Source organism: Cebus imitator, unplaced genomic scaffold, assembly GCF_001604975.1.
Source record: "Cebus imitator isolate Cc_AM_T3 unplaced genomic scaffold, Cebus_imitator-1.0 Scaffold159, whole genome shotgun sequence".
In the NCBI taxonomy this organism is placed as follows: Eukaryota; Metazoa; Chordata; class Mammalia; order Primates; family Cebidae; genus Cebus; species Cebus imitator.
The window spans coordinates 1,919,430-1,934,878 of NW_016107474.1; the positions used below are offsets into that span (position 1 = coordinate 1,919,430).

At 51.8% G+C, this 15,449-nt stretch overlaps 1 protein-coding gene across 2 annotated transcripts in view; it reads left to right on the forward strand.

Annotated features, from left to right (window-relative positions):
- Positions 1 to 12,512: 12,512 nt before the first annotated feature.
- The window catches only part of WFDC1 (WAP four-disulfide core domain 1), a 39,034-nt gene continuing 36,097 nt past the window's right edge, over positions 12,513 to 15,449 (forward strand). The window contains exon 1 of one of the 2 annotated variants that reach the window (XM_017543620.2): positions 12,513 to 13,045. In XM_017543620.2, the coding sequence (XP_017399109.1) occupies positions 12,902 to 13,045 (144 nt within the window). In that variant the 5' untranslated portion in view covers positions 12,513 to 12,901. The remainder of the gene's footprint in view (positions 13,046 to 15,449) is intronic. The other variant, XM_017543619.2, reaches the window with a different exon arrangement.

Here is a 15,449-nt window from a genome sequence, read left to right on the forward strand (position 1 = left end):
TCCCACCTCATTGGTCCAAATCGGACAACAGACTGATTCCTGAACCAATCACCAATAAGAGGGGAAGGGAGTACCTGGTTGGCTGTTGGAGAATCAAGTGCCCTCACCACTAAGGAGGGCCTCGCTTTGAACCCCTGCTGTCACTGCCCTTCAATCTCTCCTCTCATCTCTGGGTCCAGCAAGAGCCTTCAAGACCCTCATGAGTTTACAGTCCAGCAGGGATTAGGGTCAGGGGCAAGTGTCAGGGAAATTCCTTCCACCACAGCCTCCACTTGACTGGCCAGCTTCCTCACCTCTGTGGGTTTAGAAGTCACCCCCTGGACACCACTCCTTCCTGCCCTATCTAAAGGGGGTTCTCCAATTCCCTAATGTGCCTAAAGTCACTTTCCCAGGCTTTCTCAGGCTTTTGTGTCCTTACAGCATCGGTTTTCATGATCTTTGCCTCACAACTGATGGCCCCCTTCATGACGAAGGATCCTGCTCACATTTTGTCCAGGTCCCCCCGCCTACCAGGACCCCTGCCCCTCATCACTACAGTTGCCGGGAGCATTCCCAGAAACACAGGTGGAGCTGGTGTGTAGAAACGTGGGAAGCAGTTACTTTCCTGGAAAGTTGGTGTCCTCTGGGAAGAGCTTGTGAAATTGCAGCCCACCTCCCTGGAGATGCATCAGCAGAAGGGGATGTTCTGACGTCCAGCTTTTCCGGACTTAGAGTTGGTTATTTGTTAATGACATTCTTGGCAAATGACAGCGTTGGATGGTTTGCCTGGATCAGCTTTTATGAAGCCAACACCAACATCTTCCTGGATTGTCTGACTGTGAGCCGCCACAGAGGACCTTGAGCCCCCACAACGGGGATGGGGTATGAGCGATGGACTGACAGAAGCCACGGCACTGGGAGGCTGGCGCTTCCTCCCCTGACCTGGAGTGTGGGGCGTGGAGTCCTCGAATCTGCGTCCATCAGCCAGGTCCTTTTTCATTCTACCTTATTTTTTATTGAAGTAAAACTCAAAAAGTTAATCATTGTAGGCGGGGCGCCTTGGCTCACGCCTGTAATCCCAGTACTTTGGGAGGCCAAGGTGGGTGGATCACTTGAGGCCAGGAGTTTGAGACCAGCCTGGCCAACATGACAAAACCCCATCTCTGCTAAAAATACAAAAATTAGCCGAGTACGGTAGCGCCTGCCTGTAATTCCAGCTACTATGCTCTGGAGGCTGAGGCAGGAGAGAAGAGCCGCTTGAAACCGGGAGGCGGAGGCTGCAGTGAGCCGAGATCACAGCACTGCACTGCAGCCTGGGAGAGACAGAGCGAGATTCCATCTCGAAAAAAAGAAAAAAAAAGTTCACCATTGGAAAATGGCGTTTAGTACATGTGCGACGTTGTGATGCTGCAGAGGTGGGGTCCAGGCCAGCCAGGTCTGGGAAGTGTGATGCCAGGAAGAGGGTGACTCTCAGGTTGCTGACTGCTGTGAGGAAGGCCCAGCAAAGTCATCAGGGCAGGAGCACCGGGTGGGGAGGGCGGGAGCACCGCCTGATGCATTTGGTGAGCGTTCTCTGCGGTCCTACTGTGTGTGCTAGGTGCATGGTAGATGAGAAAGAAAAGAAAAACAAGAGCAAAAAAGATTGTGTCCCTGTCCTTAGGGTGCCCACCATCCAGTTAGGAGAGTCAGGCAGTGACAGAAAGAAGTGTCACCTCCACCTCTGGGGTTGCACGGATGCTGCGACTGGAGGGGCAAGGGGCTATGAACGCGTTTTGTAGGGGAACTGAGCCGGCCTGGAGATCAGGGAAAGTTTCCAGGAGAAAGGGACCGAATGTCTTGCTAAGGGCTGGGATATGAGGAAGGTTTAACACTTTCACTCAGCAAAGAAAACAGGAAAGAGTCCTGGGGAGCGGAACGGCATATGCAAAGGCTCTGTGGCAAAGAGCGTATGGTGCCTGGGCACGCAGAGGGTCAGTGCTGGGCCGGGAGGAGCAAGAGGGAGCGCCCAGGGGATGGGGGCAGTGGGAGGAGAGCCCGAATTTGTCGGGGCTCCTGGCCCTGGCTGCTTGGTGGAATCATGGGGGAGCTTTGGAACTAACGGGTTGTGATGTGATTGAGTCTGGTTCTGATTCACGTGGTCTGGGGTGAACTGGATGTGGGTGTACTTTAACGCACCTGCTGCAGGTGATGTCAACGTGTGACCAGGTTGAGAAAGGCTGGGTCTTGCGAGGCCTTTGTCCTAAGAGGGCTGGGGCAAGGTTTTCAGCTCCGGACGTGGGAGAATGGGATCGGGTCTCACACGATTTGCTTTTTGAGGAAAAATGAAAACAAATGACTGAGCCATAAGCCCTACTTTGGGGCTAGTCTGGGGCCTGAGCTTACAACCAAGACAAGAACAGCGGAGGCCCAGCCCCTGCAGCTGGAATGCGGCTGTGTCTGCTGAGGGTCTGGGCCTGGCTTGGTGCGGGGAGGGGCGGCAAGGCCAGCCTGGCTTTTGGACTCCCTCCTGGTTTCCATTGCTTGCAGCAATCCCACGTGGCAGAATGAAGCATGGAGGCCATGCTGACCAGAGCCCAGGGGTCAGTTTCTGGGTGGTCTGGCGCTGGACGGGTCGCCCTGTGGGGGCGGGAGAGGGAGAAGAGCCGGCTCTCTGGAGTGTGAGAAAGCGCCTGGCGCTCCCTGAGGGAGGGCAGTCCACTTTGTGGGAACAGGGAGAGGCCCAAAAGCGAAGGTCAGTAACGGGGCAGCAGGGATGAAGCGGGGTCAAGGTCTGGCTCTCTAAGAAGGCAGCCTGGGGGAACATCTGTTTCCACTTACGGCCTGGAGCAGGGCTGGGCAGGGCCAGCCTAAAGGCCGATTATGCAATGGGAGGGGCCATTTCCCATCCCACCCCCTCCCACTCCCCAACATCCCTGCTCTTTGCAAAGACCACAGCGAGGGGGAGGGAACCGCTGGGATCTAGGCACCTGGCACCTCAGGAGTGCTCAGGGCCTCTGGGCTGATGTACACTGTCATTTAATTTTCCTGACTTCCTGGCTCAGAGAGTGTGAAGGCTGGCCTGAGGTCACACAGCACGGTGTTTGGACCCAGCACTGATTCCTCCCGTAGACACACAGCAGGTACAGTGCCCAGGGTCCGTGAGAGTTAGAGGGGCCCCGGAAGGTGTTTTAATTTCTCTTAAAATAGGTGGAAGAAAGAATATAATCCAGCTTGTATGATTCATCTTTTAAATCAATGCACCTGTAAAAGATGATACGGATTTTTTTTTTTTTTTTTGAGTTGGAGTCTTGGTCTGTCTCCGGGCTGGAGTGCAGTGGCGCGATCATGGCTCACTGCAACCTCTGCCTCCCGGGTTCAAGAGAATTCACCTGCCTCAGCCTCCCACGCAGCTGGGACTGCAGACATGCACCACTATACCCAGCTAACTTTTTGTCGTTTTAGTAGAGATGAGGTTTCACCATGTTGACCAGGATGGTCTCAATCTCTTGACCTCATGATCCTCCCACCTCGGCCTCCCAAAGTGCTGGGATTAGAGGCGTGAACCACTGTGCCTGGCCAAATGTACTTTTTCGGTAGAGAAAGGGGCCTGGAAAGGTGGAAGTGCTTAGAGCTGGTCACATCATGTGGCTCTGTTTGGATGGTGCCACCCTGCCACTCAAGCAAGGCCCAAACCTGGGGTCTGCCTGCCTCTTCCTCCTCCTCCTCCCCACAGCCAGCTCTAGACTTCGTCTCATCCTTGCCTCTCAGCTCTGTGATCTCTCCAGCTAGGTTAAATCCCTCACTTTGCGCCTGTGCTGCCCTTGACCTTCCTATAAACATATCGTCTCAAGGTTTCAAGCACAGGTTCTGAATGCCAGTGTCTGGGTACTAATCAACGCTCCGCCACTCACCACCTGTCTGTCAAGTGGAGACCGTAGGAGAACCTGGCCTCATGTGATCTGCTCCCCTCGGCCTCCCAAAGTGCTGGGATTACAGGCGTGAGCCACCATGCCCGGCTAGAGTGCTTACTTTTAAAACCCTCAAAACCATGTATGGCACCAAATGGTGCCATTTGAGTGTTTATTAAAAACACTGATTACTATCTGGCCCCTCTGTGTGGCAATAAGCCCTCGACAGGCTGTGGCTGGGCCTGATTTTACTCTCCCTGGTGTCCTCAGGCCTGACACATAAGTATTTGAGTGAATCAATGAGTGTACTCTACTCCTCCTCACGCCAGAATGTTTCTCTCTGCTGGAAGTCATTCACACTTTAGTATGAAGTATGAATTAATGCTACCTGTCCCCTTTGCCTGACCTGATCACTATGTGATCTATCTTCCTGGGAAAGGAATGTGAGGCCCCTCTGATGAGGCTGGGGAGTTTCATGGAGGGCAGAGAAGCAGGCTGTTTTCCTGGACTCTACACCTAAGAGTGGTGTCCCCTGCCTCCTTACAGCAAGGCAGCTAAGCATTTCTGCCCTTTATATTTTTAAAGATAGCATTTTCCTCCTTTTTCTGAGGGGCAGAAGCCTTTGATGGGCAGCAGAGGTCAGACCCCAGTGGGCCTCTGGAGCAAAGGGGACAACAGGCTGAGCCAGTTCTGTGGCTTTCCCAGAGGAAACCTCGCCCACAGATCTGCAGGAAGTTGCGCTAATGAGTTGGTGAGTCCCCAAGAGGGCTGCCCGATAATTTCGGATCAAGTTCAGGCTGCTGGAGCTGACATAAACCAGAAGGGTCTCTGTCACTTGGAACATAAAGTTCTGAGCCTGGCAGGAAGCTGGGAAGGGGTGCTGGCCCTGAAATCGCGATGGGACACAAGCCCTGGGCAGCGAACTCAGGCCCCAGCTGGGAGCATCCAGCCCGGCTGTCAGGCTGAGATGCTGCCTTGTCACTGATCAAAGGAAAGTGGCTGGTTTCCCGGGAGGATTTGTTCTGTGTTTATTTCTCCTCCTGGAGTTTTCTCCTCCCACACAAGCCCTGCAATGCTGCTCTGCTCTCTGAGCAGTTACCTTTCTTATCTGAAAGACTTCAGAAGGTGGTTTTATAAATAAGTATTTGCAAGAAATTAACCGAAGGGTCACTGCTCTGCATACCGGGTCCCTGAAGTCTGAATACCACTGCAGAATGGGTAGTTCAACTGAAGAGCATTTACTGAGTGCCTAATATGTGCCAAGCCCTGTATATATTGAGGAAAGCACTTTGGAGTTCAGTCACTAGCTGGGACTTGGGAAATGCACCTAAATTCTGTGGCCTTCCATCTCTTTATAGAACAGGGATCATTCCTGATAGGGCCACGATGATGACATTGATTCTGTGCAACAGTCCGGGACTTACTGAGAGCTGATGCTGCCCAGTTCCTGTGCAAGGCGCTGGGTTGCAGGTAGTATGAGACACAGATACTTGACCTTGCAGAGCCTGTATCCCACGTGTGGGTGTATGACCATCCTCTTTTCAAAAAAAAAATTTTAACAGAGTCTGGCTCTGTTGCCCAGGCTAGAGTGCAGTGGGGCAATCTCAGCAACCTCCGCCTCCTGGGTTCAAGCAATTCTCCTGCCTCAGCCTCCTGAGTAACTGGGACTACAGGCTCCTGGCTACCACGCCCAGCTAATTTTTGTATTTTTCATAGAGATGGCGTTTCCCCATGATGGCCAGGCTGTTCTAGAACGCCTGACCTCAAGTGATCTGCCTGCCTTAGCCTCCAAAAGTACGACCTTCCTCCTGATGCTGTAACAAATGACCATAAACTTAATGACATGGACAGAGCTGGAGGCTATTCTCTTAAGCCACCTAATGCAGGAACAGAAAACCAAAGACCGCATGTTCTCACTTCTAAGTGGGAACTAAACACTGACTAGGAGAGATTGTAAAGATGGGAAAGATAGACACTGGGGACCACTAGATGGGGGCAGGAGGAAAGGGGGCGTGGGCTGAAGAACCACCTGTTGGGTGCTGTGCTTATGGCCTGGGTGATGGGATCACAGGGACCTGAAGCCTCAGCATCATGTAATTTACCAATTGTGAACTCAACATGTTCACAAGTCTATGATTTTACAGTTGTTGATTAGAAGTCCTACCTGAGTCCCGCTACGCTAACATCTAGGGGTGTGCAGGGCTGTGCACCCTCTGAGGCTCTAGGGCAGAAGGTCTCTTGACTTGTTCAGCTTCCAGAGGCCGCCTGCATTCCTTGGTTCATGATCCCTTCCTGCATCTCCAAAACCACAGCATGATGTGTCAAATCAACTTTCCCTTGACTTCCACCCCCACCCGACTTCCCCTATTCATCTCCTTCTCTGACTCTCACTCTCCACCTCCCTCTTACAAGGACCCTTGTGATTACATTGGTCCCACCCAGATAATCCAGGATACTCTCCCCATCTCGAGATCTTTGATTTAATTCCTTCTGCAAAGTCCCTTTTGCCAGGTAAGGCCACATATTCGCAGGTCCTGGGGATTAGGAGGTGGACATCTTTTAAGGGCCCATTATTCTGTCTACCACAGGGAAAGAGAAAATCAATGAGAAACATAATAAGTAAATCTCATGAGTTATTAGACGGTGATGAAATTATGGAAAAAGAAAACAGGACAAAGGGGGCTGGGAATTGAGGGTTGTGCAAAAGAGGCAGGTGGTGATTTTAAAAGCTCAGTTGGGGATAGCAAAATTGGAGCACAGATGAGGGATTGAGGGACCAGCTAAGCAGATGTCTGGGGAGAAAGCAACTGGGGGGCTGTGCAAAGGCCCTGGGGTAGGAGCTGTTAAGGAAGAAGCTAGAGCAGAGCGAGCACAATAAAGAGAAGTGGAGATGGTGATCTAAAGAGCCCAGCACTGTGCCGGGCATATAGTGAATGCTCACTTAAAAAGGTTCCTGTTCACCTACCCAGAGAGAGCTTCAGAGATGGACAACACTCAGCCCTGTCCTTAAGAAGTTAATGGTCAGATGGGGACAGAGGAGCATGTACAACCGTCTTCTACATACTGCTCATTCAACCCTCACGACAACCCTGTGAGACAGGTGTGTTACTCCCATTTTACAGATGAGTCAACCAAAGAACAGAAAGGGCAGGTGACTTGCCCAAGGTCACACAGCTGGGAGGTCTCAGAGCAGGTGTCTGGGCCCAAGGAAGCGGGTTCCAGAGTCCGTATTCTTCTTTTGTTTTAATTTCAACTTCTGTGATAGATTAAAGGGTATATGTGAAGATTTGTGACGTGAGTAAATTACATGCTGCTGACTCTTGGGGTCCCAGTGATTCCATCACCCGTGTGATAAGCACAGCACTCAACGGGTGGTTCTTCAGTCCACATCTGCTCTTCTCCCTCACCCGTCTACTGAGCCTGTGTCTGTTGCTTCCTTCTTTATGTTCATGTGTAATCAGTGTTTAGCTCCCACTTACACGTGAGAACATGTGGTGTTTGTTTCTCTGTTCCTGCATTAGGTCACTTAGGACATTGGCCGCCAGCTCCATCCGTGGAGCCCTTGCTATGAAGAGCATGACTTTGTTCTTTTTTTCTGGCTGTACTGTACTGCATGGTGCGCATGTCCCATGTTTTCTTTATCCACGCTACTACTGATGAGCACTTAGGTTGATTCCACGTCCTTGCAATTGTAAATAGCACTGAAACAAACATGGGAGTGCATGTGTCTTTATGACAGAAAGAATTACTATCCTTTGGGTATATACTCAGTCGTGGGATTGGTGGGTTGAATGGTAATTCTGCTTTTTTTTTTAGATGGAGTTTCGCTCTTGTTACCCAGGCTGGAGTGCAGTGGCACAATCTCGGCTCACCGCAGCCTCCGCCTCTGGGGTTCAAGTGATTCTCCTGGCTCGGCCTCCCGAGTAGCTGGGATTACAGGCATGTGCCACCATGTCTGGCTAATTTTGTAATTTTAGTAGAGACTAGGCTTCTCCAGGTTGGTCAGGCTGGTCTCGAACTCCCAACCTCAGGTGATCCACCTGCCTTGACTTCTCAAAGTGCTGGGATTACAGGCCTGAGCCACTGTGCCCGACCATGGCAGTTCTGCTTTAAGTTCTTTGAGAAATGTCCAAACTGCTTTCCACAGTGGCTGAACTAGTTTGCCTTCTCGCCAACAGTGTATAGGTGTTTCCTTTCCTCCACAGCTTCTCCCACATCTACTGTTTTATGCCTTTTTTGTTTTTTTAGACAGAGGTTTGCTCTTGTCACCCAGGCTGGAGTGCAATGGCGCAGTCCCAGCTCACTGCAACCTCCACCTCCCGGCTTCAAGGGATTCTTCTGCCTCAGTTTCCCAAGTAGCTGAGATTGCAGGTGTCTGCCACCACATCCAGCTAATTTTTGTATTTTTAGTAGAAACAGGCTTTTGTCATGTTGGCCACGTTGGTCGAAAACTGCTGACCCCAGTTGATTTGCCTGCCTCGACCTCTCCAAGCACTGGGATTACAGGCACGAGCCACTGTGCTCAGCCATTTTATGCCTTTGTAATAGCTGTTCTGACCGGTGTGAGATGGTCTCTCAGTGTGGTTTTGATTTGCATTTATCTGATGCAGAGTCTGTGTTTTTAATGTTACTTAACACTGCCATCTTGAACACACCCTTGGCCTTGACTTCGGCCTTGGCCTTGACTTCCGTCATGTCTAATATATATAAGTAGAAAAAAAGAAAGGCTAATATTGGTTATCTCTGGAGGCTGATATTTGATATATGTATTTTAGAAATTTCCTTTATTCTGTCCTCTGTTTTCCCAGTTCTCTGCTAATAAACATGAATTATGCTACTATTAGGAGAAAAAAACCCACAATATAGTCACTTTTAAAAACTCTGAATTAGGCCGGGTGCGGTGGGTCACACCCATTATCCCAACACTTTGGGAGGCGGAGACAAGTGAAGCACCTGAGGTCAGGAGTTTGAGTCCAGCCTGACCAACATGGTGAAACGTCATCTCTACTAAAAGAAAAACTCAAAAATTAGCTGGGCATGGTAGTGGGTGCCTATAGTTCCAGCTACTTGGGAGGCTGAGGCAGGAGAACCGCTTGTAGCCGGGAGGCAGGGGTTGCAGTGAGCCGAGACTGCGCCACTGTACTCCAGCCTGGGCAACAGAGCGAAATTCCATCTCAAAAAAAAAAAAAAGAATCTGAATTAGAGACCAGATACGGAGGGGAGCAAGGTAGGTGTTAGCAGTGCAGTTAAGGTTTGAGCTTAGGTGTCTGGTTGGACAGTGATGAGCTTGGCTGAGAGGGGGCTGAGTCTTAGAGAGGGAGCTTGGCCCAGGTGCGGTGGCTCACGCCTGTAATCCCAGCACTTTGGGAGGCCGAGGTGGGTGGATCATTTGAGGTAAGGAGTTTGAGATCAGCCTGAGGAAACCCTGTCTCTACTAAATTAAAAAAAAAAAAAAATTAGTTGGGCAGGGTGGCACCTGCCTGTAATCCCAGCTACTCAGGAGGCTGAAGCAGAATCACTTGAACGCGGGAGGTGGAGGTTGCAGTGAGCCGAGTTCACGCCACTGCACTCCAGCCTGGGCAACAGAGTGAGACTTCGTCTCAAAAGGAAAAGGAAAAAAAGACACATGCACTCGTATGTCTTCCAAATCTGGTTTGCCTTCTAACCCTATGACAGATCTCAGTTTGGACCAGCCACGTTTCACAGGGAAGCGCAGATAGAGAGTGACACCCTAGTTGAACGATCAAGCGGGCAGAAGAAATGTGTTATGCGTCACTCATTCATTCCACCGTCTTCACTGAGTGTCTGCTTTGCACCAGGCACTGCTTAGGCATTGGCGATTCCATAGTGAACACACAGATCCCCAAAAGCTGCCCTGGGGGAGCTGACATTCTAGTGTGGGGGCATAGACGATAAACAAAACTAAAAGCAAAGTAAGTAAAATATAAAATACGTCAGGTGGAGGTTAGTACAAAGAAGCATAATGCCAAGATGGGCATTGTGAGTCCCAGTGGTATGGAAATTGTAGTTTTCAATCCTGGAGTCAGAGGAGACCACACCAAGAAAATGTCACATGAGCGAAAGTCTGGAGGAGATGATGGGTGAGGAGCGCCGCAGCTGGGTGGAAAAGCATTCCAGGTGGAGGGCGCTGCAGGGGCACGGGGCGGTGTCTTGACCAGCAAGGAGGCTGCGAGAGGGCCTTTGGAACATCATCTACCCAGAGGGAGGGGAGTCATACTCTTGGCAGAAATGGGGCCACCCAGGGAGAGAGAGAGACAGGAAATGGGCCAAGAATGTAACATCAACGGGAAATGCCTGCGTTTTAAGGGGAAGGTGGAGGAGAGGGAAGATGGGCAGGAACCACGTGGGAGGTGTTGGCTGCCCTAGGAGAGCGCAGGACCCCAGGTTCCAAGCAGCGGGAAGCTTCTCACATGGAAAAGCGTGAGTGTGGAGGAGGTCCAGGAGGCGGCAGCTCAGAGCATCTCAGAACGATCATCTTGAGCCTAGCTCCTCGTGCAAGCGCAGCTGGACCTCGTGGCAAACCTGCAGTGGGTTCTGGTTCCATACCTCTGTTTTACAGATGAGAAAACGGAGGCACGGAGACAGGGCAGGACCTGTTCCAGGTGGTCCTGGTAAGTGGTGGGAGCAGCTCCATCACCTCTGTGGGTGGTGCCTGGCTTCTGAATAAGCAAGGGAGGGGCATTGAGACTGCATCCAGAAGAGCTGACAGAGGAGAGTGAGTGGAGCACCCTGGACCAGGCCCCTGTAAGGGCTCAGCCAGGAGTTTCAGGATAAAGAAATGAAGGAACATTCTAGAATCTAGGGTAAGGTAACGACCAGGGCTGGACCTTCGGGGAGGCAAAGGAGGCAGCTAGGGTCTAAAATTTAAAGAGAGTCTCAGCCTCAGGCTTCTGCATTTGCAGGACTTTGATGGTGAACTTACATTCTGCAGTGCTCACTGGGCGAGTGTCTTAACCTCTCTGTCCCTGGGATCCTAGGCAGTACCTGTTTCTAAGGCTAATGTGAGACCTACATGCATTAAAATGCAGGCAGTGCTTCAAACAGTGCCTAACACACAGACTATATATGGTTTTTAATTTTTCTTTTTTTTTTATACAGGATATTGCTCTGTTCACCCAGGCTGGAGTACAGTGGTGTGATCATGGCTCACTGCAGCCTCAACCTCCCAGGCTCAGGTGATCCTCCCATCTCAGTCTCTTAAGTGGCTGGGACTACAGGTGTGCATCACCATGCCCGGCTAATTTTTTTAATTTTGTATTTTTTATAGGGATGGGGTCTCACTATGTTGCCCAGACTGGTATTGAACTCCCTGGGCTCAAGGGATCCTCGGCCTCCGTAAGTGCTGGGATTACAGATGTGAGCCAGCGCACCCGACCCACACAGACTATATGTCTTTGCTACTATTGTCATTCACCAAAAGGCCAAGAGGGGTTGATGCTGCCTTCCAGGGCATTCTGAAGGCTGTGCTCGCCAGAGGTGGAGGGGTGAGAGTTCCCAGGGAGGGAGGAACAAACCTGTCTGGAGCACTCACTCTGTGCAAGTGCTGGGCAGGGCTGGCACCTTGTCCTATAGCCCCACATCGACTTCATGAGGCAGGTGCTTTCTCATGCCTGTTTCACAGATGAGAGAACTGAGGACCATGAGCAAGAGGCTTTCCAGCATCTCACAGAGGCTGAGCTGGGACCGGACAGGTGTGTCAAGCCTAGTGCTTGGGTCCCTTCTGCTTCACCTGAGGGGTGCCACAGGGTCTGACCTGCCTGGGTTCCAGTCTCCTCTCTGGTGCTGTTGCATGACCTCAGGCAGCCCTCTCTGTTTCCTCATCTGTAAAGTGGGCATCAAAACAGTATCTGTCTTGGGGCCAGGTGTGGTGGCTCACACCTGTACTCCCAGCACTTTGGGAGGCTGAGGCAGGCAGATCACCTGAGGTCAGGAGTTTGAGACCAGTCTAGCCAGTATGGTGAAACCCTGTCTCTACTAAAAATACAAAAATTAGCCGGCCATGGTGGCACGTGCCTGTAATCCCAGCTACTTGGGAGGCCGAGGCAGAAGAATCACTTGAACCCAGGAGGCAGAGGTTGCAGTGAGCCATGATGACACCACTGCACTCCAGCCTGGGCGACAGAGCGAGATCCGCCTCAAAACATAAACAAAAACAAAACAGTATCCATCTTGGTAGTGCTAAGAACAGACAAGAAAATAAAAAGTTGGTGAAACATTGAGCTCACATTCCTGTAAAGCAGACACATGCACACGTGTACACATATATACACATGCACACACATACGCACACACATGTGCACATAGACTGACAGTGACAGCACATTTATGTGTGTGAAATGCTTCACCTGCTCAATTTCATTTAACTCTCCCGAGAAACACACGCTACGAGGAACTACCCATATTCCCACATCAGAGAGGAGGAACCGGGGAGTGCAGGGGTAGGATTCACCTCTCCACGGCCGCACCCTTGGCCAGTCTCCGTCCAGCAGCCTCTTCCAAAGAAGCTTTTATGGGCAGATAGTTTGTCAGCCCAGCTGAAAACGCGAACGAGGTGGCAGCCGAGCCCCCATCCATCCTGCTGCACTCCCCTGCACGTCCAGCCCCAAGTCCTGCGTGCACCTAGCACAGCTCCCTGGGAGGAGACCGCTCCAGGCTGCAAGGAAGTGCTCATTATGGAGAGTGGAGAGTGACAGGCCACTCCCGGCCACGTCTCCAAGCAAGCTGATGCCCCCTCCTCCTGCTGCCACCGCCCACTGAACCGCCTGGGCTGCAGACGCCCTCGTTGGAGCCTCTGGGGCCAGATGTTATAGGGCAATCTCGAAATAACCGGGCAGGCCAGCCACCATTGAGGAAGGGGCATGTGCTGGACGCAGACACACGATCCTAGGGACCCTGCTGGGTGGAACTAAGAAAGCCCAGCAGACCGTGCACGCTCCTGTCCCCAATCGCAGGCCCACGCAGCTAGAGGGGCCCCTCTTCTGTGTGCGTCTGGAAGGTCGCTGCCCAGGGAGGAAATGCCTTTAACCAGCGTGGGGCCGGGCAGCCACAGGAGGCAGATCATCTGGGCTCTGTGCTTCTTGCTGCTACTTCTCCATGCCGGCTCTGCCAAGAATATCTGGAAACGGGCATTGCCTGCGAGGCTGGCCGAGAAATCCCGTGTAAGTGCCTGGGACGGGGAGGCTGGGGCAGCCTCTGTGGGTGGGAGGCAGCCTCTCAGAGCAGTGATGCCTGGTTGCTGCCTTTTTCTGTAAGTGATCCTCCAAAACGTGGCGGGGCAGGCGTCTTCCTATCCGTGTGTGTCTGAGTCGTGTGGTGGGCAGATGGGGCTCACCCCACAAAAAGGCCCTTTGCCTGTGAGTCTAGAGGCAAAAGATACATCACAAATGTGCAAGAGAATCGAGCCTCACTTTTGCCTTGTTGGAAAATTGTACTTACTCCTGAAAGAGACAGCATCTAAGAGCCCGAGGACTTAAACGGTGCGTTCTGTCTCCATAATCAGTACTACATGTTTCTGAAATACACTTATGCATTCATGTGGTTGTTTATTCATTCTGCAAACAGAATGAATACCTTCTCCTAAACAGAATTTAGCAGAAAGCGCTCTGGGGAAGGCACCCTGTGGGGTCTTGTGGGTATAAGAGGAAGGAGGTACCAGCCCCCGTCCTCAAGGGTGGGTGGTCGCAGTGCAGAGGCAGTTGGGTGAATGGCAGTACAGAGAGAAGGTGGAGGCAAGAAACGCACGTGCTGGCGCCAGGTGTCTGGGTTTGAATCCGGGCTCTGCTACGCATCAGCTGTGTGGCTTCTCTCAGGCAAGCTGCTTGACCTTTCTGAACACCAGCTATTTCATCTGCAAAAGAGAGAGGGATACATTCCTCCACACAGCTACGTCTGGGTCGCCACTGTTTACCAGGCACTGTCCTAGGCTGTGGGGATACAGACCTCAGATCTCTGCCTGGGGAACTCCCTGGAGAACTGGGGGCAGCAGAGAATAAATGAGAGAGAAAAAGAAAACACGTAGCGTGAGCAGTTTGCGAGTGCCGAGGAGGGCGGAAAGCAGGAAGGGAACTCCAGGAGAGAATGGGGTGGAGGAGGCGATCATTTTCGGTTCCTCCCACCCCCCAGGGAGCACAGAACCGCAGGGACGGAGTGAGCCAGGACGATCTCTGCACACAGAGGGCTCAAGAAGATAACACTGGCACCCATGGCACGTGCGTGAGGATTACGTGACTTGGTATGCTGAACATCTTTGCAACATAGCAAGTGGTCAGTGCATCTCGGCAGCTTTCAATCAAATAATTGTGACTCTGGTTGGTGTGGCCTAAGGGTAGAATGTGGGTTCCTTGGGGTAGGGCGAGTTTCTGTTTCACTAGTGCGTGCCTCTGGTGACTGCCCTGAAGTCGGCGCCTGGTGTTCTTGTGAGTGAATTATAAGCAGATGCAGTGGTAGCATGGCATGTGTGCGCAGCTTTGCCCCAGCAGAGTCAGACAGGGTTCTCAGGGTTGGGGACAATGGACCTGGGGCTTTAAAGAATAAATAAGAGTTTGCCAGCTGGAGAAGAGGGAAGGGAAAAGGTTTAATGACTCCAGGCATGTTGGGGTACATGAAATTGTATTGAGGTGAATCTGGGCCACCAGAGCTCACTGTCTCCATGCTGGGCACGTGCAGGTGGCGAGAGACAGGAGACCACCGGGAAGTGGAAAGAGTAGTAGAGTGAAATGATGAGGCGCTTGGAGAAGGTAAAGCTCATGTGAGATGGTGTAGTCACCAAAGGCTTCCTGGAGGAGGTGGAGACCCTGATGGGAGCTTGGGAAGGATTAGGAATTAGGAGGAGGAAGGACATTCCTGGAAGAAGGCTCAGCATGAGCCGAGGCTCCCAAGCAGAAGTGGCGCATCTGAATGCTGCTTGGGAGACCAGACCTGGCCAGCAGGGAGGCATTGAGGAAGGTGAGACTCTCCTCAGACTTTCCGGGCTCTTCACTGGTGCAACCCTCACCTGTAGTTAGGAGCACTTGGGTTCTACAGCCACAGAGAGATTCCCAATATGTCATCTGATTTTATCTCCACCGTGTCCCAAGGTGTCATAGGAGGCAGCACTGTGACATCCACATAGGAGGCTCAGGGTTGATGTGCACAGTGGATTCGGGGGAGTCTCTAAAACACAGGCCAGGGGGCTGCAGGAGCTGAGTGACTTCTAGCCACCACTGGTCAGGATACAAGGGCTTTGAATTGGCCCCTGGCTGAATCAAAGCTTTCCCTGATTAGCAGCAGATATTGACCTCCTTCCCCAGCACTTAGACACAGGCGAGGTTTATGCAGAACAACTGTGCCGGCAAGGCACGGCGGCTCACACCTGTAATACCAGCCCTTTGGGAGGCCAAGACAGGTGGATTGCCTGAGGTCAGGAGTTCCAGACAAGCCTGGCCAATGTGGTGAAACCCCATCTCTACTAAAAAAATAAAAAATTAGCTGGGCATGGTGGCACATGCCTGTAATCTCAGCTACTCAGGAGGCTGAGGCAGGAGAATCAATTGAACCCGGGAGGCGGAGGTTGCAGTGAGCCGA